This window comes from Stegastes partitus, unplaced genomic scaffold (genome assembly GCF_000690725.1).
Source record: "Stegastes partitus isolate 25-593 unplaced genomic scaffold, Stegastes_partitus-1.0.2 Scaffold333, whole genome shotgun sequence".
In the NCBI taxonomy this organism is placed as follows: domain Eukaryota; kingdom Metazoa; phylum Chordata; class Actinopteri; family Pomacentridae; genus Stegastes; species Stegastes partitus.
In genome coordinates, this window is record NW_007578064.1 from 235,243 (window position 1) to 259,977 (window position 24,735).

At 41.4% G+C, this 24,735-nt stretch overlaps 2 protein-coding genes across 6 annotated transcripts in view; one reads left to right on the forward strand and one right to left on the reverse strand.

The window, feature by feature from the left end:
* The window catches only part of shf (Src homology 2 domain containing F), a 100,997-nt gene extending 90,530 nt beyond the window's left edge, over positions 1-10,467 (forward strand). For all 4 annotated transcript variants that reach the window (XM_008283926.1, XM_008283927.1, XM_008283928.1 and 1 more), the window contains one exon: positions 6,966-10,467. In XM_008283926.1, the coding sequence (XP_008282148.1) occupies positions 6,966-7,152 (187 nt within the window). In that variant the 3' untranslated portion in view covers positions 7,153-10,467. The remainder of the gene's footprint in view (positions 1-6,965) is intronic.
* Positions 10,468-14,427: 3,960 nt separating this feature from the next.
* Positions 14,428-19,174, reverse strand: ubl7b (ubiquitin-like 7b (bone marrow stromal cell-derived)). Of its 2 annotated transcripts, none has more exons than XM_008283930.1 (11): positions 19,111-19,174; positions 18,530-18,709; positions 18,292-18,411; positions 18,103-18,188; positions 16,307-16,391; positions 16,167-16,224; positions 15,925-16,058; positions 15,671-15,720; positions 15,400-15,576; positions 15,096-15,209; positions 14,428-14,916 (listed from the first exon to the last, which is right to left on the reverse strand). In XM_008283930.1, exons 2-11 carry the CDS (start codon positions 18,702-18,704, stop codon positions 14,776-14,778), a joined length of 1,140 nt encoding a protein of 379 aa, XP_008282152.1. In that variant the 5' UTR covers positions 18,705-18,709; positions 19,111-19,174; the 3' UTR covers positions 14,428-14,775. The 2 variants fall into 2 exon arrangements, with proteins under 2 accessions (XP_008282152.1, XP_008282153.1); XM_008283931.1 differs by having other exon boundaries at positions 18,530-18,706; positions 19,111-19,131.
* Positions 19,175-24,735: the final 5,561 nt, after the last annotated feature.

Here is a 24,735-nt window from a genome sequence, read left to right on the forward strand (position 1 = left end):
TATGTATCATTGTTATAGCCCTACTCGCATCCTGATTATGCGAAAATCTTTGCTTCAAAATGAGACTTAACATAAGAGTCTTCCTTACCTGAATTCAATACATCTCCTGGAGGTGAAATATAAATAAAATTCGACCCAAAATGCCCCATTTGCTGATCATTTGCTAATCGATGGGCCCTACAACTTACTGATGTTCCCTAAACGCCTCACACTAAGTGTCCACGGTAAACACTGGCAAGGCATATGTACCCAGAGAGGCCTCTAGTCTCCGCACTCAGTTAAGCCAAAAATTACTTTGAAAAGAGTGAAACAAGGTGTTGGACTGTACATTTTACCACATCCTAAACTAAGTGATTTTACTGACATTGGCTGTATGCTGTGAGTGGAGTTTTCTATTTGTTGAGATTTTTTTCTGAGACGAGCACACATTTTAAATTTCTGTATCACAAATCATTGATTTTTTTTCTTTTTCATTAAATTGTGGGATAGTAATCGATATCCAATTAATCATGCAGCCCGACTGAAAATGTAAAAATATATAACTAAAAACAGATGTGTGAACAGTTAAGCCTGTATGTTACATAGTGTTTTTCCTAAAGGCAGTACGGAAAAGGAGAAAAAAGGCTGCCACAGAAAATAATCAAATGTGAAGTTAAAACGAGTTCAAGGCTAATAGCGATTTCTTGTTTGCTGGAGGGAATATAAATGCTGTAATATCAATTCAAATAGTGTAGAAAGAAATACATTATTTAGTACTCAAAAAGGCAAACAGGGATAGGGACATTAACAGAGGATACATATCAACAGCTGGAAAGTACAAAGACCAGAACATATGGTGGAGAGTTAAATGATAAGCAGGCATGGAAGACTCCAGAGCAGACTCGTCTCCAGTGTAGATGAGGAAAGAAAGAAAGAAAGAAAGAAGGAAAGAAAGAAAAAAGTTTTGGCTGTAGATGATGGTGATACAGGGAGTAATAATGTAGGGAATGAATGTGATGAATGCACCTCTAATAAGCACCAAGCCAATTCTGGAACATGAACCTACAGTGATATTTTTTGTGAAGCTGGAGAGAATTAATCCATTCGTCTCTCTGTTACGGTGGAAAGGAGATTACCTAATGCTGGAGGTTTTACCCCCCCCTGAATGAAATGGCTGATTGCTAGATTATGTGAATGAATTAAGTTTTCAGGGAGAAAGACCTGGGGGCACTGGAAAAAGTGTTCAAACTTATGTGGCTGAGGTTTTTTTTTTTTTTTGTCCTCATTGAACTCAACCAGGAAATGATAAGAAAAGTTTTGATTGAGTGTGAGGTTAAAACGTGTTTTAACCTTCTACTTCAGTAATGGTCTCATTACTCTAATCCACATCTAAATGATGTGCGGATGACCCTCAATAATGGGCTGCACTATTAGAGCAAATGATAGAGGGAGTACAGTTAGTGAAGTGTCTTGGTAATGTGCAGCAGTTGGCCATCTTCTGATCTCCTGGCTCCGAAGGTTGCTGTTTTTAGCAACCAAGTGCGAGTCGCTGGATGACTTCTGCAGCGCCCCATAATAGCTGTTTGTCACACTGAGTGGAGAATGAGGAGAAAGGCTACGTTACATTAGTGCCTGTGCCTCTAAGCTGTTTGATCTCTGTGAGAACTGTAGCATAAGATGGCCTGGACCTTTAGCTAACAGAAATGCTGTTTCTCTCTCTGTTTGGTAGTTGGCTCCAGGGCCAATCCCTAAACGCCTTTTTGGCCTTAAGCAGAATGAGATTGAGGGGTGTCCTGAGGGTCCTAAGCAAATTTGGTTTGCTTATACAGTGGGCAGACTGTGGTTTCCACTGTTTATCTACACTGTTACAGTTGATGAGCCTACGAGGTGTGCCAGAAAGATTTCAGGACTGGTGTCACAAAAGATATATTTTAAATCCAAACTACAAAACGGGTCCCCTTGATGACCCCTTGAGCTTGGGGAAGAGGAAGAAATCCCACAGAACCAGGTGGGGTGAGTAGGGAGGTTGCTCCAGCACGGCGATGTTCGTCTCAGCCAGGAACTGTGGGATGCTCAGGACATTGTGAGGAGGCGTGTTGTTATGGTGAAGCAGCCACGACTTGTCCTGCCACAACTCTCGTCTCTTCTCACGCACTGAACGAAGCAAACACCGCAGGATCTCTTTGTAGACGTGCTGGTTGATCGTCTGAAGGGGAGAACTCATAGTTTGTAGTTTGGGTTTGAAATATATATTATGTGACACCAGTCCTGGAACTTTTCTGACACACCTCGTATCTTTGATGAAGAGATGAAGAATGGACCCTAGGTGACAGTTAAGTTTTAGCATCGAGCAAACTACCTGCTGCACACTGAGTTAAAGTCGGATATTTTCTCGTCTTTCTTTCTTTTCTTTTTTTTGGATTGGTCAGATGTATATTTTAAACAACAACAAATTGTTCACAGTTTACTGTGTTTACCAGCTAAAGAGCTGCCAGGGAAAACACCTGCGGCAAAAATTTTTTTTTTTAAAAAAGGGAAATCATTTGCATAAAAAATGTGGCTTCACGGTTTCTGCTTGTGCGTGTGTTTGTGTGAGTGTTAGACGCTCCCGTGTATATTTAAGTGAGTCGGCTCCTGGGTTTTACAGAACATCATCTCCTGCCCTCGGCGTCAGTCAGATCAAGCCTAGAAAACGATCAGCGGGCTGATTGTGGTAATGACAGGTGCCACCACACTGCAGGCAGAGTTCAGCCTCCTCACACAAACCCGTCTCCCCCGCTGCCACACAAAATGAGTGGAAACCCAAGGTGAAGATCTTCCATGTCTGAGGTTGCTGAAAAATGTATGAGGCCATGAGGTGGCACGTATGTGTATTGCATTATTGATGGAGACGGGGCGTCGCAGAGACCTCCAGCCTCAAGAGTCCTCCGGCCTGACGGAAAGCATTTTCTGTTTTGCCCTCCTCACCCCTTTCTTCTATACACCTGGCTCCCCCACCATGCTTTTTCTCTCCCTTTTTTGTCTCAGTGGAGAGAAATCCTTTTAGGAGTTTGAAACATATTAAACCCTTCAGGAGTCTCTCAGAGCGCAGTGTCATCCTGTTTCTCGCCTCACGAGAGAGCTCTGCACAGCATGTTTCCACAGGCTGAGCGCAGAAATTGTTAGAGAAAGAAGAAAATCTATCCGAAAGAATCTGTTTGACACCAGAGTGCAGACATAGGGAAACTAAATAGTTGATTGAAAGAACACACCAAAAGGTCTTTGCATCTGCAATTCAGCTCCTCTTCCAAAGGCTTGTTGTCCTTTAATGGGGCACAGATGAGAGCAATCACTGTCAGGAGGACAAAACTAACACTGACCTGACTTAATAACAAATACAAGCCAAAGACAAATATGTATGTATCCATCAGCTAGATTGGATTATAAACTTGATACCCTGCTTTACTCCACACACTGCGCTGTTTTTAATATATCATGAGTTACAGATTGGTGGGTATCATCCCAGGTACGCTCATTCAATTTGTGCTCATATGAAATAATGGCGTCCCACAATATCTGATGCCCAGCAATGCTTAAAAAGGTCATCGCTTCTGCCAAAGATCGTTATCTTTTTGTCGGCTGACTCTGCCTTTTCTGGTGCCATAGATTCGTAACACTGAGAGCATCATTCATGACGCGATCCAATATGTTGAAGGTGGAGATAAGCTGTGATTGCTGTCAGGCTGTTCCTGCTTCGAGTCCTACCGGGTTCAAATCAAAGTCATAAACCTCAATAAACAAGACAGCAGACCTCCCCGGTGAGATTAATCCTGATTAGACAAATACAAGTCCACGAACAGGGATATGATAACACCGCCAAGGCCCGTCGTCTCAAAAACAGCCCCATAGTCATTCTATCAACAACTGCGCCGTGCTGCTCTGTCGTCCTGGTTTCTGTCTCTGCAGGACCGTAACATGATAAGCAGCCCTGAACACCGACTGGAAAATCAGCTGGGAATCTAAAAATGATGCTATTGATGTGTTTGCCTTTTTAAGTGTGGCTCTGTGTAACCCGACGCCCTCGTCCCAGCGCTCCACGTGAAGATTCATCAAATGCACTTTGCAGGGAAGATTCTTTAAAAGAAGCTCTCCCGGCGCCATTTGCAGGAATTATAGAATTATGGAGACCTGTGGCAAGGGAAATTTGTCCTGCTCTGCTTAAAACCCGATGAACTTTTTAATGACACGCTCAAATACCAAGGCCAGAGGCACAGTAATAGAGAAGTCTGATAGTTGTGTTTACTTTAGTTTTATAGCTCGGCAAGCCTGAAGCTTTCTACCTCAGCTCATCTATTTAAAAAAGGGGTGTTAGCTGTGAAATATTTGAAATGTTCTCCACCAGAAGCCGTGTAAAGTGCAAAGGATTCCACAACTTCACGTTATCGCTCTTATCTCTAAAAATAACAATCACACTTCCCATAAAAGCAGCATTGGTTTCATCTGCTGAAATAATGACTAATCTCTTAGTTTAAATGCATTCTTATTCTGGGTAGATGTCCCTAAATTGAACCCTGTACATTCTTTGCTTCTCTTTTTTCTTCTTCTTCTTCTCAGTGTTATCTTTGTTCTGGTTTCTCTCCGTGCATGAGGGAGCGAACACATTTGCCAGCTTTACACATGCAATTAGGAGATAAGTAAAGAATGGACTTGCCTTAAGGTGCCTAAAGCCAAGTTCTCGCTCCTGTTCATCGCCGATAATGGGCATAACTACAAATATGTGCATATTTTTACAGTGGGAATATATTCACAAGCTTAAAAAAATATGTGTGTTTTGTTCATTTGAGTCGCTTCATTTGTCTGCGTGACTATTTATGGACCCGTACAGTAATCAGGAATAGAAACAAATCCGTGCCACAGAGGTTGTAAACCTCATCAACAGCCTTGACCGCTGTGCATTCATAGTAGCTTATCAAAACAGAAACGTGTGTGTGTGTGCTCATGTCTGTCTCTGTCAGAATAGTATACCCACATCCTAGTTTTGTTGATAGAATAAATAATATCTCTGCTACTTAACACCTTGTATACACTTATCTGCATGCTCGCAGTCCTCATGAGAAATATACCCCCCCAAAAAAACTCCATACACACTGAATGCAAAGTGCAGATAGCACTGACTGGCCGCATTAGTAAATGGGTCCACCACTCTGCTCACTTGATGGGTTCATGAAAAATAGTCATTTTTTATCTTAGTTGCCCTTCTGCCAGCGTAGAAGCATTATTCTTATGGATGCACCTGTCCAACTTTTTCAGTCCCAGTACTGATTTTCATACCAGGCAACAAAAGGCAGCAGGAGGCTGAAGGTAAACACTGGTCTCCTAAAACAAAAAGTAACAAATACATACATTTACTGAGCTACTTATTTATTTTCAATACAAAACTGCACACCAGCAACTTAGTAAAGAATCTGTAAAATGACCACACCTTGCAGCTCGTTGTTCCTAGCGGTGCTAGATGACAGTGATTTTATTTTATTTTGTAGTCCTACGGCCACCTCTGAAAACACTGACCTTGCAGACATTGCAAGTAGCCGTAGAACTTGTTACTGTAGCAAGAAATAAAACGCCTTCAAGCTATTGACTCTTTGTTGCTCTCCATGCCATGGTGTTAAATGTGTGGGTCTACTGGCGCACCGCTGACACATGACATGGTACGTGCACATGGACGTAGACATACATAGAAATGATTGAATAGATCCAGCCCCTTGTCACAGACTGTTCTGATATCCTGTTTGCAGTATCAGAACAATCCCAGATATCGGATCGGTGTATCACTGATTCGTGACTCCCCTCCTTACCTGGTTTTATATCTGTTTAATTGCATTCTGCCAACAGAGAATACATTTCAGATTAGTGAAAAAATCCTATGATGCAGGATAGAATACGTGTGAGTTTAGTGAGCTGGAAACAGCTGCTGCACGTTACGTTGAGGACAGACCACACTATTTGAGTCAAAGCGATCAATTTAAAAAAAGCAATTATGCCAATATATTTTGTGAGGACACATTATCAACAGAGTACATGTACAGCAGCTTATGGAGAACATTAGTTTTGCATCAGTTTCTTGCTCCAGCTTTACTGTTGCATCACATAACTCCAAAAAAAAGTATTTTAAAGCCAAGAACTGCTGGCAAGCTGTAAAATGTATTGATCGAAGGCACCTAGAAACACACAGGGAGCTTTTAATTTGCTGTGCATTTATTGCTGTAGCTTAAGTGATTTGTCCTGGGGGTTCATTAGCCTCATCCTTATGCGCTGCATGTGAAACTTAGCACCTTAAGCAACCTGCCTTTTAGTCTCCTCCCCAGGCAGCTCCAAAGTTATCAGAGGTAATCCAGCTTTCAGAACATTGTCACGTACTGTAGGGAGCAACTACTGCCGCAGTAAATGAGAAAGGGGCCGTCAAAGAGGGCTGATCTGTTGAGAGCTCCCTACATTAAGGTTTGCCACATGTTTAGTTTTTTAGTCATTGCAGTGGCGTGGCTCTAGGGACAGCAATATTTGCCTGTCTGCCCATCTTCTGGTCCACCACTGGGGTCCACACTGAAATATCCCCACTATTAGATGGATTGATACGAAATCTGGCACAAATCTCAGCATCCCCGAGATGATGAACTCCAGTTACTGTGACTCCTAATTGTCAGATTTTTCACTCAGCCAGTAAAATATTTCACCACTGACTAAATAAATTAGCACTGAGGCTGACATTTATGATTCTGAGTGAAATGTCTGGTGAATTGCCATGAAATCCCTTTTAGGATGAACTGTTAAGCCTTTGCTGATCCCCTGACTGTTCCTAATTAACAAATGCTGCCACGCTAACGAGCTGATCTAAGTTGCTTACAATGGTACGTATTATACCTGCTAAACATGAGCGTGTCGTTCTTAATCTAGTTCTAATTGAGCTAAACATTTCTCCGTCTGTCTCCTTTGTCCTTTTCTGTCTCCAGGAGCAGCCAGGGCTTCATGCACATGAAGCTGTCGCGGACGAAGGAGAGCAAGTACATCCTGGGCCAGAACAGCTGCCCTTTTGACAGCGTGCCTGAGATTATCCATTTCTACTCCAGCCGCAAGTTGCCCATCAAGGGTGCCGAACACATGTCCCTGCTCTACCCCGTGGCCATCAGGACACTATAGTGCTCTGGGTCCCCTGCAGGCGTCCGCCCCTGCAGCACTCACCGGGCCACCCTGTGGCTCCACGCTTCCTGTCCCCGTGGACAAGACCCCGCTAGGCTCACGGGAAGACGAACAGTGGCATCCCAAACTGCTGATCCTGACTCACCTCACTGGCCGACAGATTCCAAAACCGTTTCGAAGGCCTACTGCATACTATCTCATACACACACACACACACACAGACTCAATGTTGCAGAAGTTTTTGTTATTGTATTGTATTTTATTTTATTTATGACAGACATCCACTTATTACATCAGAGACTGACTATCTGAAGAGCATCATTTCATTGATTGTTGAGCTGATTACCCATAGCACTTAACACTCAGAGAAAAAGAAAGGTACAACATCAGCATTCGTCACTGGGATTCACCTCTATCATGAACTGTTGTACCCTTTTTCCTACGAGTGCACATCGTGACAATTATGTATGAAATGTATGTTTGAGGTTCTCATTTGGTTAGGCTCTGTTGATGCTGTAAATGTATTTCAAAGGGGACTTGAAGATTGTAGGAGCCGTGTAAGGGAAGCAACATTTATGATGCATGTTGAGCGATATGGTCCACGTGGGCCCCATACAGCGGCCAGGATATTGAATAAACTGGCCGCGTATGAACGGTGCGTCCCCAGCTGCGCGGAAACAACAGGCCTGTGAGCTGTGCAGGCTGATCTCTCTATCTTGTCATAGTGCATGTTGTCTGCTATCCATCACTGAGTGGGTGTATCACACCAATGACAGTGTAAGTACCATAGTGGTGAGACAGGCAGGAGAGCGTGATGGATGGGTCAAGCCATCCGACACAGTACAATTGGCTGAGGCTAGAGACCAGAGCCTGTCCAAATGGACCAAATTACCCCCGCTACCCCTGCTTAGAATGGCTTTGCATTGGGAGAATGAAATATGCCTGCATTGTCTACCTCAGAAAATCAATTTCATTCGCCCATCTGCAGATCAATAGGTACAACGGGATTGCAGACATCGATCTGCTCTCCCTTCGACATTCCCAATTCCCTTAAAATTGCATCATTGGTTTTCGAAATATGCTTTTTGAATACAGTTAATCCGAGATTTTTTTGTTTGTTTTTTTAAATGAAAACACAAGCAGATTTTTTCAGATCAGCAATTGTATGTATAGTTACTCTTATAATGCTGTGTGATGTCAGTAACAAATGTTTGGTTAATGCCTTATAATGCATGGGTCAAATCAGTCCGCTAGATCAGCTGATTTCCAATTCTGCTTTTAACAATTGTTCTGTGACTGTAATTTATTCTGGGGTAATTATTACTGATGTGTTACTCCTTTGTGATTGGCCCGTCGGCCCCCCCCTCGCCCTCATCGTCCTGTGCCGATGTGATCGTGTTTTTTGGGACTACTCCGGCCTCTTTTTGCTGTGGTGCTTTGCATTTTTTTTTGTTGTTTCCGGTTTTGCTAAATGCACGTATGCCTCGACGGCCCGACTCCGGGACACGAGTCACTGCGCCTCCTGACCAACGGGGTTGTCAGGCCTCGTGTGAGGGACGATTACACAAACCTCCCGCCTCCAACACATCGATCACAGTGCCGCCTGTCCAAACCAGATAAACGCCCGCCTTCAAACTGTCATGCTTCCATTTCGCTTTAAAATCTCCAAATGTCCATACATGTGTGAACGCGAGAGAGTATGCATGTGTCCAACATGTTCACGTGTACGATATTTGTATGCACATGGGAATGTGTGTGTCCCAGTGTTTTTTTTTTTAACCCCGCTGGTACCAGGCGACGGCTAAACGCTTGAACCTCTGTGGTTGTCAGCTTTCTTCTTTTCTCCCTTGAACTACAAAAAGTCGAAAATTCCCTACGGCTTACTAATTCACCTTTCTTCCTTTATTCCCTCATTGATCACGTTTGATTTTAGCAACTCATAGGAATGGCATGTTTGCTTTTTTGGCCTCCTCCCTGCAGTTTATTGTAACAGAGCCAGTAATATTTCAGCCTGCGGCGAATAATATTGCTGACTAACTACAGGCAGAAGAAGCTGATTTGCCAACAGTAGCTGCACCATGAAGTGAGTCTAATGAGACCGCCTAATGCATGTATGATCAGACTTCAGAGGAAGCCGTCATCAGTCTTACGAGTTGCAAAATTCAGTGGTTTAATGAGAAACTAAAAAATGAAAATGTTGTTGGGGGGAGGCTTTGGCCCAAGCTAAAAAAAAAAAAAAGACTGATACTAAGAATTAGCAAGTGGCTTTAGCGAGCATGACCACTGTATATACAGAGTCAAACACATTGTGGCTTTGACTGTATCTCCGCTGTGTGCTATGCAACCATAAACTGCAGTGATTGAAGGGAAAATGATAGGAGTGTGTGCCTCCAACAAATGTTTATGACAAATGTGATGGTACAAAAAAAAACGTCCACCAGGAGGAAATGTAATCAGCAGAGTGACATAATTAGTAGAAGAAAAAAAACTAGTTTCCAGAAAGTGGGATGTATTCAGAAGTTTATTTTGCCGGTGCAGTAAGTGAGTAGACGGATGATCAATATGTCACATGAGGGTGTCTCTTCACGGCATCCGCAGCTTTATTGAGGAATAGTATGTTGTCGAAGTGGACCTATGTATTTCCTTTGAGAGAAGATATCCTAAGAAGAAATGCAGAGTTAAAATAAACTTTATCCTTTATGTTACGAATGTTCACCGTTGAATAGATCCGACGTCGACGGTAGAGGCTCTTTATTTAGTTACTGCTGCTGCTGAGCATGACTCTACTAGAGGGGAGGAGCCTGTGTGTGTGTGTGTGATGGCCGCACTGCCGAGAGAAGAGAGGCCTTAGCTTTGGAGAAAAGGGAAAACAGGAGGGATGGAGGGTGAAGAATTACGGGGAGGGAAGGGACGTGGGAGGGGATTCGCTGCAATCAGCAGACGCACTCTTCACATTCGTATATTTCTCTAATGACAGCCTGATAGAGCCCTTCTCCTCCCTCAGAAGTGTCTTAAAGCTTGTGTGTGTGCATGAAGCAGCGTTTGTTGGGTGTGTGAGTGTGTGTGTGTGCGTATACTGGTGTAAGCAGCCATCAGCCATTGACTTGCCCCGAGTGTATCTTGTGTATCACTTTACCGTGGTAGAGTGGCATGTATGAGTCTCCTTTGTGTACATTTTCGTGCCACATATGTATGCACTACTATAACATATCTCTGTACAGTCCCTCATGGCCAAATGTATATACTGAATGTATTGTAATGGGGACATAGAGGCATCAAGGTTCAAAATAAATAAAGTTGGGTTTATGAGTTTAACGTGTGATTTGATATTTTTCATCACCCCGTTTTTTTTTTTTTTGTTGTTCCTGTTGTTTTACACTGATCCACCACAATAGAGCAAACACAGTTATTTCGGAGGACAAAAGCCCCCTTTCCAGTATCTCTGCCGTTACCATGGTGAAGCCCTTCAATAAGAACTGAAGAGCGACCATTGTTTGAGTTAAGGACAGAATACTGGAGCTATTATCAGGCCAGCACTCCAGCACTTGTTGTTCTCCATCGATCCACTTTGTAGCACAGTCCTGTAATTATTTTTATTTATTTTTTTCACTCCGTTGGTCGTCCCACCAGCATTGGCTTGATTTGTATGAAACTGACAGTATTTCTCACGGTTATCTCATAATTACTGCTATAAAGTAGCAGCTGTAGATTTAATGAAGTGTAAATCATATATGATTCCTGGCATTTGAGGAGCTTCTTTGCCTCAAGTAACAGATTGAGGGGACATTTATTGGTCAGCCATCAGGAGACAGAGTGTTGAGTTACACTAGAGTCTGTGAAATATAATTACTGAAGACGATTACTGAGAAAACACTGAATTTGGTGCTAATTATAGCTTGGTGAGAGAAAAAAAAAATTATGCTTATTTCAATATTTGTTGACATGTATACTCGTCTATAAACCAATTTTTAAGTTTTGCATGTACGCTGTCTGGTTTATGCTGCCATTTATTACAACAACAAAAGATCTAGTTGATTGTTGTATTTTTTTTCCTGCTTTTCTACGGTTTTGCAGCATAACAGGTAACACACATGCTCAGTCCATCACTCAGCGCTTTTGAAGGCAATTGGAAGAGTGAAATCCCTAATCCCTTACCCTAAAATCGCTTTCAGAACTGTTGCATTGTGAGTGCAGAAACAGTTTTTACGGAGCACATTTTGGCCACAAAACAACTGGCAGGCATTCAGGAAGAGCACAGGCAGGGGGCTGATGAAAGGAAACATTGAACATTCACAGCCTCTCGAGTCGTCTGATAGCAGACAGAATCTGTAATGCGCACACCTCGAGCTTGGCTTTTGCGGTAAATGACAGAAAGACAAGAGTTCATGGCTACTGGCTCATCTGACTGCATGTGAATGTTTTTATGTGGTGACTAAAATGTGTTTTTGAACGATTTCATGGCTTCAAGATTTTGATTTGAAAATCGTCTCCACAAAAATCCCAAAAACAGAGACGTGAGAAGTTGTTACACGCTCTCATTTGAGATTCAGCGGTAGATTTCTTTACCTCACACAACTCAATCACAACTTGAAGTGACGGTGCTATTTCAAGTTTCCTTTCCGCCTCTCTCAGTGGTCCCTGCCTGATCTTTGCCTCTCCCTCGGCTGCAGCTGTGGTTCTCCTTGACGCAAAGCTCCATCAAGGGTTAAAGCACCTGGGATGAAATGCATCAAAGAAGCTTTTGTGGACAAAAAAAAAAGAGAGGGCTGGAAAAAGAAGGGGAAAGAATAAAAGCATGGCTTGAAAGCAATGAATGGGCCACTAGGGGATGAAATGGCCTCGTGTCCATCAGAAGCTCATTTCATATTCCGCTCAGTCACGCCGGGCAGAAAGCAATCTCAGGTAACAGACCTTATGTTAATAACACGTGAGTTGCTTCCATTCAGAAAGACAAAAGCGGATGGAGAGCATTATACCAACTCTCTCCTTTCCCTCCTGCTCCGGTACTTTGGAGGATTTCATCTCAGGGGAATAGTGTTGCTATTGTTCTGCTCGTCTGTAAAGGCTTGATTAGACGAGCTCTTACACCGTTTCAAAAGGGCCTCGGATTGATGATTCCTATTGGCTTAATATATTGCCCCGTAATGGCGTGGTGCGGAACCCTGCTCATTACCTGAATCTTGGGTCACCGTCGGGAGTAATTGGGCGGATTTGTGGCAGCTTCAAAGCACCAGGCTACATTCATTAGGAAGGCCTTTCCAGTTGTTTGAGCCGTTGTTGCGTCTCTGCTCAGAAGTGGTTTCTCGCAGTTATGCATCCGCCGCCGCATCATTGTGGTGAGAAATGACTAGAACAAACACGGGGAGTCGAAGAAACTTGTACAAGAATGTGGCTCTTTTACCAAGGACTTCTATATCAATATAGATCTCAGTAGATCTCTCCACCTACGTAGAGACGTCAACAAAGAGTCGACAGGTGCAAACAGTCCATATCTTCCACTGTAAAGCCTGAGATTACATATAGTCAATACTGCACAGCTTACAATAAAAGGATCTAAATATGGCGTTTAATAGCATCTTCACTCCACCATATGCGTTCTCACACCATCGAGCGTCTCCATGACAACTTCATATGGTGATTTGCCCCAGTAAATTGTTTAGAATAATATGAAAGCTAGTGGCTTATGCACTCAAAACAGCAAATGCGACACAGTCCGCTGAGTGCAGGCTGCAGCAAACATTACATCTGATTTCACTCAGTAGCTCAGTACAAGAGCTAAAAACCAAGTCTGCATTTTTCCTGCTTGGTTTCAAATTACACTATTTTTTTTTTCTAACCAGCCACAACTGTCTCCTTTTTAATTTGCCAGAAAAGGCAACGACACTTTTAGTCACAATTGTTCTGCCGACGCCGTGACACCGTTTCCTTCAGCACAATGGAAATGCTTTATTTTTAAAATACCCTTGGAGGCTGTTGGAGGTGGAAATTGCCCGCAGGTGTGCATGCATATAAAACGGTAATGGGGACAGACGGACACAAAGCGCTGTTTGGGTGCTGTGCTCATGAAAGGCCAATCCGCTGATTGAGCTGTCACATTCACAGATGCAGTAATAAAACTAAGCAGGGCAATTACTGTAGATGGAGGACAGTAGGTAGCGTGGAGGGGTGGAGGAGGGGGGCTGCAGGCAATATGTGTTCCCCTAAAATACCCTGATGGGAGACAACAAGACAAAGCAAATGTATTCGTGTGTAATAAGGCTGGGGAGGGGAGAAAAAAAAAAAAAAAAAAGAGGGCTCAGCTAATGGTAACAATGCTCTGACAAGCAAAGCAACATTTCAGAGGGTGTTAATAAAGCTATCAGTGCAACTTCTTCTTTTATGTTGCCGCCTGTCTGAGCGTAATTTTGTCTTTGAATAATGAAAGCACAACACAAACCCAGAAATGTTCAAGAGATAATCTTCTGCACCGAATCCTAACACATGTAAGCTCAGAACACTTTGTGTAGTAAGGTCAAGACCTTACAATATTATATCCTGGAGAGAAGCCCAATAATTCCCTCTTGAACAAGCACAGGGGAGGAAAAAAAAAACTCTCTTTAAAAAGGAAGAAACCTCCGACAGAGCCAGACTCATGGCGTGCAGCCTCGACTGGCTGAGGTAAAGAACACGAATTTTAATTTGCAAAAGGAAGAAAAACACATAAAGAAGCAGTTTGTGTCCTACGATGATAATCGGTCGTGTCTTCGTGGAAACTAAAATACTACTGCAGTGCCATCTAGTGTGCAAACAGGAGGATTACATCAGCTGTGCAGGACACGTAAATGCTGGTTTGTTGTTGGAGCGTTAAACAGGCTCTCTGCAGTGCTGACTATTAAATTGATGGCAAAATTAATGATGTTTATTTGCAACAATAAATGACCACAAAGTGTCTAAAAAGAACCTGAAAACATCTCCTCCATAGGAGCTGTGGAAGCTTTTATTTATGTACGGCCAGGGGTCTGTTGTTTAGTAATCCGTCTTCACTCCAGTCCAGTCAGTTAAGTGGAAGAAAACAGTTTAACCATAATTCATTTGTTAATGTAAGCTGTTGCAAAAATCAATATTTGCCCATTAAGAGTTGATTAATTTCATAGCAACTCTACTGACGTTAGTGTCTTTAGCAGGGAAGGAAAAATAACACTCAAGGCCTTTATAAATGAAATGCAAGACTTCATAATGCCGAGGTCTTTGTTTGCTTATCAAGGCTCTTGAAAACCTTTAAAAACTCAAAATTACTAATGATATGACATATTTTAATGCTGCAACCCAATAAAATGATGTTGTAGATTCATGCACAAATAAGAAGCGAGCAAGAAATTTAAAATCTGAGCAGAGACACATGATTTAAACATGATTACATTTATTACACGTTTTGTCACATTAATAAGAAAAAGCTGCAGGTTGTCAAGTCCAGTGGAGGTCAGCTGAAAGTGTTCTGTAAGTACAGTATATTTCACGTTAAACGGAGGAGCAATAAGAACACTGCACTGTGAGTCCGAATTTGCTTATCCCTCCTGAGCAGCAGCGTGACCAGATTTTTCCTGCTCTCTCCTCTATAAAAGGCTTTGTCCGTGGGGTTTGGACTCAGAGTCCTGGGCCTCCAGCAAATATGAGCTCCAGGGCAGCCTGGATGTCACCATCTGTGGCCTGCAGCGCCCTCAGCATCAGCTCCTCATCCTGGATCCCCATGTCCCTGAGCTGCTGCATCTGGGACTGCCAGCGGCCCTGGCAAAACAAAGCCACATTCAAAGAGCAGTCTTTTATGTAAAGACCGAGCAGTCTGAACAATACAAACCGCAGCGTACACCTGATGCTGATACCCACAGAGGATAAAACGGCCGAAAAGCATTTTAAATATTATTATCCCCTTCATGAAAAGAATAGGATTTCATCGGCTGGCTCACCTGTAGAGCAGACATGTTGGTGGCTTGCAGAGCTTGCTGCAGCGCCTGGCTGAAGAGATCATTACTGACCGGGGTCCCTGCTGGCATGGGGGCTACGCCACTGGAGGGGTCCGTCTTAATCAAAGACAGCAGGATGGAGAAAAAAAATGAAAGAGAGTCGAGATGCAGCAGCAGGGAATCATGTTTATAAAATATACAAATATCTTTGATGTGCCATATTTTAATCTAAATTCTTCCTGGTTCGGTGGTTTTAAGAACTACGCAGGTGTCTGAGTATATTTCTCCAAGTGTAAATAAATCCTACCTGGCTTGCTGTTGTCGGAGTGACAGCGCTGCTGTCAGGCGTGCTAGCGAGGGCCAGAGCTGTAGCCAGCTCGCTCTGCGTTATGGGTCGAGGGCCTGTAGCTCCGCTGTGGCTCAGAGACACCGGTCGCATTCCTGCTGAGACCCCGCCTCTGCTGGAGGGACCCGCTGGGCTCCCCTGTAACACACATGTGGACGCCACAAACGATGCCATTAGCAACATCCGCTTTTCTGTACGTATCGTCTGATGTTGAGCTTAACTGTTGACTTACAGACTGGAATTCTTCCTCGTCATCAGACATTCCCTCAAACATGAAGCCTCCTGACAGAAGACAAAGTATGTCAAAAAAACAAACTACATGCTTATAAAAACACAACAATGAAACGTTAAGTTTTAGACAGTAACGTGGGTGAGAGTATTTATATTTCATCAGAATGTTGCTGCTTCAGTTCAGCTGTCTACAACTATTAGTGATCCTCTCCTGCCTTTCAGAAACTCTGCCTGCTGAAGCGTCTTCTTGCTTACCTGGCATATCGCTGTAAGAACTGGCGGAGACATTGCGAGAGGAGCTGGCGCTGGACTGAGCGGGCATGCTGCCTGCCACGGAGTGCAGGACCAGGATGATGGCGTTGACGAGGGCTGGGTGTGAACTGATTAATCTGTGAGACAGACAGGGAAGCGCAGACGAACATTTTAATGACCGTCCACTGCACTTTCCTAAAAGACACTCTCAACGTGTCATAAGAGAGCTGACAACAAAGACTCACACGTCCAGCATGTTCGGGTCCGTGAACTGCACAAAGAGATCTTTGTCTTGGAGCACTCCTGAATGTTTCACAGGGAAAATATTACTATTTGCATATTTGTACGGTGCAATGTGATGCTGTAGAGCTGAGCATGGTCTTACCGAGAGCAACTGGGTCTGATCTGAGCCCCGGTGTGGCTACAATGATCTGATCCAAAGACTCTTTGTTTGTCAGCATTTTATATACCTAAGAGTTGGACAAAGAGAGTAAATGCAGCAGCAGTAGAAGAAGAAGCAGTAATAGTATGTCCAGTAGCAACAGTTGCAGCAATAGCAGCCGTAGCCACCAGGGCTAGCCGTACACTTCTTCACAGCTGTGTAGGAATTAAGTTAATTGTCATTGCATTCTTGCGTGAAAGACTCGTTGAGGATCTCTCCATCTACAGGATTTAAAATCTGTGCCAACATCCATGAATTGACATCAATATGAGTGAATTACTCAAATCTGTTCATCTCCGTCTCTTCCTATCTCTTTATCGCTCACGCCAACATGCTGGTAGGTGTCTGCCATGGAGAGCTGCCAAGCTTTAATAGCTAAACCTGTTCCTGTTGAGGATAATCTTTGACCAGCTCCGAGCTGTCTGGGGTCCTGTTCACACGTAGCTCTGAAATGCATCAAGGGTGGTCCAATCGGAAGTAAACAGCTGTGAACACAGGTGCGACGGCACCCAAAGGACAGTGGCGAAGAATCCAATGACTCGTGCCAAATAATGTCTCAGTCAAGGACTTGTGCGCAAATATTAGAAAATACAACCACCTCATAGCATTCCTGTACAGCTAGGTGAAGGACGGCCTGCGTGCCTGTGTCAGATATCTCACTGCAAGCTTTGGATGGAGGAGAAGATAAAAATGAAGGTTAAAAAAAAAAAACAGGTGACACACAACTAAAAGGATTTATTCAGGATGTGTTTGAGATACCACACTGTGCTGCTAGGAGTGAACCACAAATCTACACGTGTCTGAATACAAGACATCTAGATATTTGTACGGTGATACGGGCAGTAAATCACGTAAACTCATCTGAGAGCATAATCATGACTTCACTTACTTTTTTGCTCTCTACACAAACTCAACCCAAAACAAGATCCAAACATTGTTTTCTTCATTATAACTCCATGCCTACAGGGCTGCATGTACAAGACCAACAAATAAAAAGCACTGCTAGCAAGCTATTATCCTTTTTACATGTGTAAACACTGTAAACAAAAGCAGCAGGAGCAGCTGTGCAGTGTTGCCCCCTCGACATATTTTCACTGAGGTGGTTCATATTCGGGACAGACTGTATTGGTACCAGGCTTTTTCATGATGTAATGGCTACATGTTTGTCCAGTATGCAATGCCAACACTTGCGTAATTTCCTTTCGCCAGTGCCCCGTCTCAATGATCCCAGAAAGTCAGATGGTTAACGTTTTAGCTGTTTTTCATCAGTGCTTCCTTTCCGCTACATGCTTTAGTCTCAGGTTCTGGAACAGGTTTGTCGTACCGCCATTTTTACTTCAAATAACACTTTCACAAAGTTTACACAGCACAGATTAGGTAAACCAAACCACTTCCATGTCACTGAAGCAGTACCTTTCTTCAGTCTTATTTCTCATTGTCAGGTATCACTGCCATAACTCAAGTGTATCTGGCAAAACTCACATTTCCAAGGAAATGGCAAAAGCTTATGTTATTACCTCATTATTTCTCTCTGTTAGTGCTTTAACAGACAGCAGAAGCTTTTAAGAACTCTAAAGGAAAAATGAGCATTTGGCAATATCAGTTTAATTGGATTTAGCACTTTTAGGTTGTAACAGAAGGCTCAGATACTGCCCTGAAACCACTGGTAGAAAGAGAAAAGCCTAAAACTAAATACCTGACCAGCCCAGCTAGTGTCTGTGTGTGTGTTTCCTACTCACCGAGTCTCTATAGGCCGAGTTGAGAGAATGAAGGGCAGCGTGAAACACCCTGAACTCTCTGGCTGCCGTTGCTCTGTTTACCGGCTCTAGAGAGAAACATCACACACATATGTTCAGATTCAGATCTTCTGTGTCACTGAAAGTACAGCTTAAAAACAAGGTCTGATGCTGAAAACGGCTCTCACAGACCTGAACTGCTCTCTGGATCGGGCCACGTCTTCTTGAGGATGTGTAAAGTGGATCCTGGTTGAATCCCACATGCATCCAGCGTTAAATCATCTTTAAGTTTTCGCCCACAGTGGACCAGCTCTGGTGATAAGACATGATCAGAACAGTTTTACAAGCACGCAGCCTTTGACTTGAGTGGTGGGATGTTCTTATACACAGAGAAACATTTCCTCACAGCTAAAGCCACAGCTGTACAGACCTATTAGTTCTGGGTCTGGGATGGAGTCTGGGAGCTGAGCTGCTACAAGCTGCTTTAAGGTAGCGACTCTGTATCCTCCAGGTGGTACATCTCCTGGCATCATCTCTGGGAAGTGGAAGGTGGACTTGGGCTGATCCACCAGCTTTAAAGACAGGTGCCACTCTGAAGAAGTCATGTCTGCTGCACAAACACACAGAATACAGCCTCAACACGGCGGCAACAACAGCAAACTACACCAAGTAAGTGTGACTAGTAATTACTGGTAGGTTTATAACTTCACTGTGTTTTCACAAGGGGCAGGACTCTTTGTCATGCACCACCTACAGTGTAAAATAAATGAACAACACGTTGATATTTCCCAAAGAAGTGACACTGCTACTTTAATAGTTATCTTTTTAGCTCCGTTAGCAGCCGCGGTTAGCTGTTAGCATTTGCTAAAGAAACACGCCGATTTGCGAGATTAAACGTTTGCGTTTCGAATAGCACAACCGGTTTAAAGCAATTGGCTCACAAAATAAAAATAAATGTCATTCAGAAAAGCTACGACAACTGAATGCTTTTCCGAAGAACTGCACACTCACCTTTTTGTTGTTGACGCTCCAGCTACTTCCTGGTTTTAGTCACGTGGTCTACGTTGTGTTTACGTCCACTGTCTGATCAGAGGGGCTTCTTCTTCTTCTCCCTTCGTTTTCTCGTCCTATCCACTGTGTCACACCTCGCAGCTGCTTTATTTTATCACTGCACTTTTTCAAGACTTTGTCAGTCATTTCGGTGCTGATGGATCTCATGTAATTGTTTTCTGTTATAATTAGTGCTCATTAAAAAAACTACCAATGTACTGCAGTACTGTGGCAACCCAGTCAAAAGAAGACAGTTTCGCCTCTTGTGTAGTTTTAATTAATGGAGTTATTTACTGAGTTGATGTGGTGTAATTTAAAGTATCACACACTATCAGGGGGAGTATTCCTGTCAGTCATTTTGAAGGAGACAGACACAGATCCCCTCCTGTCCTCTGCCTACAACCATAAACACTGCTCTACATTAAATCAGATTACGTTCAAAGTGCTTCGTGACCATTAAATTGTATGTTTATGCTCCACTATAAAAGATAAAATAGTGTGTCATGCATATGATTGACATGCTTTCAGAGCATAATCAGTAGTGAGGGTGTGGGAGAAGGACGGGCGTGCAAGAGGAAAGACTTTATGAGGCTTGCTCTGTTTCTCAGAGCTCCGAGATGTGGTTAGTTGTAATAAATCTAGAGAATATATCAATAATGTGGTTTGGAATAACATGATTGTTATTTTTATAGCCAACAATGGCAAGCAGATTGAGACTGGGCAGATTTGGCGTACTTATAATGTTGGAAGATGGGCTACAAATAACTTGAAATGACTGAAAATGGAATGATACCACAGGTCGTAAGTACTAATGTGGATTGTGATGGGATAAAAGCTGCAATTTGTATTAAAGAAAACTGTCTATTCTTGTTTTACACAAAATGCAAATTAAGTTTATCTGATATCTATCCATGGATCTTCTCACAGTTATCTGAGGTCGGGTAGTGGCGGCAGCAGTCACAACATTCCAGGCATCCCAACAACAATTTCCAGTTACTTCTGGGGGAATCCAAGGCGTTCCCATTCCAGACGAGATATATAACTCCTTCAGTTAGTTCTGGGTCTTCCTCGGGATCTCCTCCCAGTTCCCAGCTAACTTCCTTTTAAAAAAAGTTTTGTTTTTGTCTGTTTTTTTATTTCAGATGACATGAATTGCACTATCTATAATGTTTAATGCTTAATGTACAGTACAGGCTGCACCAAGTGTCCCGGGGACTCCAGTCAGTGGTCCTTGCATATTAAATATGTTGTTGGAATGAGGGTAAAACTGGTCCTTTACTGTAGTTTTAATGAAATTGAAAATCTCCCCCTTGCTGTCAAATTCACATTAACACACACAGATGCACATACACTTTAAAAAAATTGAAAAAATAACAGGCCAGTTTAATGACTGTACCACTCTAGTGTCTAATCACTACACTGTGCTCATACATTTCTTTTTCTAAAAAAAAAAAAGAAGCAAATGATCATTTATTAACATCTATTTTCCATGTACTGCACTCCACTATGTTCCAAAGTGTTTTTCCTTCTCCATATTCAAGATTTTCCAGTGATGTGTAATGTCGCCAGCAAATGAGAATCCAGACAGTCGTTTTTTTTCAACAGTCTGCGTCTGTGGTCACTTTAGACCACATCTGTGAGCAGTCTAACAAAAAGTGTAATTGCCAGGTGAATGATCTGTGATTACAAAGTTGTTGTTGTTTTTAAAAATATGTAGCTTATATTTAGCAGTTCATGCAAATATTAGGATGTAAATAAAATAATAATATATTACTACAAATTGCATGGTAGATGACTTTAAATTAGTAAATATCTTATTTTGAAAATGAAAAATTTAAAACATTGTTGTAAATGAGAAATTAATCAAAATAAATGGGTAATGCCTTTTTAAATGCATCTTTAGAAATGTGTATGATGAATTTAAATGAGTAATGGATTAAAACAAGTGAGCAATACATGACTTTCAATTTGTTATTGATTTATACACATGTGCAAATGACTGCTCTAAATGATGACCACATTACATAAATCTATCCACCCATCCATTATCTATACACCACTTAATCCTCACTAGGGCTGGAGTCTATCCCAGCTGACATTAGGGTGAAGGCAGGGGACACCCTGGACAGGTCACCAGTCTATCACAGGGCTACACTTAGAGACAGACAACCAAGCACGCTCACATTCACACCTACAGACAATTTAGAATCACCAATTAACCTCAGCATGTTTTTGGACCTTGTAGGAGGAAGCCGGAGAACCTGGAGAGAACTCACGCTGCACAGGGAGAACTCCACGCAGAAAGATCCCGGGTGTCCTTACCGGGACGCAAACTGGCATGAACACCGTTGCCTTGCTGCGAGGCAACAGTGTTAACCGCTGCCCCACCTTGCAGCCCCACTAGGGTCACGGGGGGCTGGAGTCTCTCCCAGCTGACTTAGGGTCACCAGTCTATCACAGGGCTACACATAAATCTATAAAACTTTAAGTAGTCAATTACTTTTTAAGTGTTGTAAATAGGTGTAACAGATTACTTGAAATATGTAACTTTAAAGGTAACTTTATACATGTGTAATAAATTACTTTAATGAGTGCAAATGTAACATGTGTAGCTTAAACAGGTAATAGATTACTATGTATACAAAATAACAAAACATTTTTAGTACATTACTTTACACGTGTAATAGATTACTCTCACTAGCTTCATATGTGTGTAACTAATTATTATATATATTTTACATTACATAAGTTATAAACCACTGCCACATATGAACCACTGTGATTTCAGTTTATTGGAGAGATCATTTGATTGGTGGTGAATTTAATCTGATTTGTGTGTATAATTTGGCCTGTGATAGCAAACGCCCTCTGTCCTGATCATATAAAAAAACAATACAACATGTGTCACTGGGGCTGACTGTAGCAACAAGATCATAAAAAAAAAATCATAAAAAAACTGTTCTTGGCTCTCTGTGGCACCACCCTAAATGCAATACACTGTAGCTGACTGCACTTTAAGTCAAATAAAACACATTCTGCTGCATAATAATTATGCTGAGTTTCTTAATTCCCAAACAGTAATTATGCCAAACTGGTCCTCTGTAGCCTCCATTATAACAATCAGTGCAGCTCAGGGGAGTGAGAGGGAACATTTTCATCATACATCCTTTTCATACCTTCATAAACAGAGACTTGTGATGTACTATAATGTATGTCTGTTATTGTATAATCATAAAAAGTGCCCGACTGATGTCATCACCAGTGAAGTATAAACTTTTTATATCCCTTTGAAGACAGACATTTTTTCCAAGTCTTCTAGTTACACAGGCTCTTATAGTCTTTCATAGCTTTAGCGGCAGATATTGCTTTACTCCTGGATGTTATGGTCTGTGTTGCTCATATTACTTTTTAGTAGTCAATTTACCATAAGAACATATGGCACCATACACACAACTAGTATCTTTCCTGTACTTCGATTTTAGACATTTGTTAGAAAATGCTTATCATATACATAACGTATAATTCCCTTGAGTCCTCTGTGTATGTTTGCCGCATATACTTTTTGATTATTGGGCAGACTGGCAGAATAAAATGGGAGACTGTGTCCCCTAATTTCAGTGTTTTTTCTTTCAAACTCGGTTTCAAATTGGTCCAGTTGCATCCCTATCCATGCACATCAGCGGAAGTTTTGTCCATGCACGATCACTGACCAAACATGATTAAACTCTGAATTGAACTGAACTGAATTGAACTGGGTTCCATCCAAGTATTGTGTTTGTTAATTATTGTTGTGTTTTGTTTAGTTATTTTGCTCAAATGTTGACTTTTCAGTTTCCTTCTTCGTGTGTGATTTGTATCACAATACCATAAAATGCTGCTTTTTCCTCAGTTAATTTGATAGTGTTTTAAATCGAGTTTATTTAGTTTAAGAAGTCGCACCCATAAGGGAGCATGTAATTCTTCACAAGAATTCAAAATAGTTTTTACTGGACAGGAAGGGTTTGAAAAATTGTAATCTAAGTAACTTGTGGCTGTAGCCATCAGTCAAATATTGTGGAGTGAGATGTAAACCATTTCCCTGTAGAAGTAGTGGAGTAGTGTAAAGTTGCATAACTTGAAGTTGAGGTTTTTTGTTTGTTTGTTTGTTTGTTTGTAGTTTTTTTGTTGTTGTTTCTTTTACCTTATGAACATGTCTATATAGTCCACATTATCTGAAATGAGAAATATCTGTAACCTCTTTAGACCTGGTGTCCACATGTGTAGACATCACATTTTGGGTTATATTACCACATTAGTTAATTTTTTTTATATGTTAATTTTTATTATTTTATTATTTTTATTTATTTATTATTTTTTAAAATATATTTTCAATTTGTTTTATATATTTTTTAAAATTATTTTCTTTATATTTTCTTATTTTTATTAGAAATAAAAAAATGAGAAATAATGAGAAATTAAAAAAAAAAAAAAAAAAAAAAAGCATATCAAACAAGAGCTCGCGTCTTAAGAAGTTACATTATTGTTATTCCAACATGACAGTAAAATGGTAACGTCCACCAGTGTTGTGGGAACAGTCCCTGCTTGGCTTGCTGGGTGTGAGGTCTGGTTTTACTCATGGCACATCAAGGTAGCAGCTCTCCACCCAAATCTCAGACACACTGTAATTTGTGGAAGGTAATTAAATAGTCTTCATGTGGTTGAACTAAACAAGTTGTGCATTCAAAAGGAAGTTAAGTGAACGTTATCAGTGAGATTTACTGAAAGTATGACAAATAAAAGTAGTCACTTGGCAGAAAATTGGCCTCTGTAGGTTTATACTATTATTACTGAGGTTTTTTTTTATGATTGAAGGATGACATATAGTCTGGGTAGTTTAATAAGCAGCTATATTGGAAATACAGAGCTTTGCTATGTTGGAAATATCAGCTTTCCATATGTGGAAAAAAAGACGTTTTAATTTATAAATGTATTTTAGCTTTGCTTCCTATTTATTTACATGTGTTTATTTGTACAAAAGCTGCAAGTAGTTACACTCAGGACAGAACGGGGAAAGAATAGATAGATAGATAGATAGATAGATAGATAGATAGATAGATAGATAGATAGATGCTTTATTGTCATTGTGCGAAATGCAATACAACTTGTGTGTAACTCACAACAATCAGCAGCAGTGCAACATGGAATATTCTTAAAAAAAATAAATAAATAAAAAGATAAAGAATAAAATAAGAATAAAATAAGAATAAAATAAAATTAAGTGAATTTAAAAAGATTTTTTGAAAGAATTTGGCTGTATACATGTGTACAGTAACTAGTAAATATAAATATAATCATTTATTTCTAGAAAAATATCCGTTTTTTTTTTCATGAGCTCTGATAACTTTAACTTTGAGACAAATCAGAATAATGTGTGCACAATAAATAAATAAATAAATAAATACATAAAAAACAAAGTTTTTCCAAACACAAGGCCGGACCCGCTGAACGGTGCGACCCGGTGAACACGGCGGGGTTCTGTAAACGGTTAACGGGGGGAGGGAGTGTGGAGGCTCCGTATGACATCACCGCTGGACAAAGCAGCACAAG

Bases quoted from the DNA above. Each gene is read 5' to 3' on its own strand.
- ubl7b (XM_008283930.1), bottom strand. From the start codon at position 18,704: ATGACTTCTTCAGAGTGGCACCTGTCTTTAAAGCTGGTGGATCAGCCC. The intron at 16,225-16,306 runs GTAAGACCATGC...TGAAACATTCAG, and splicing joins ATCAGACCCAGTTGCTCTCG to GAGTGCTCCAAGACAAAGAT. The intron at 15,210-15,399 runs GTAGGATTTATT...TCTTTGATTAAG, and splicing joins CTCCGACAACAGCAAGCCAG to ACGGACCCCTCCAGTGGCGT.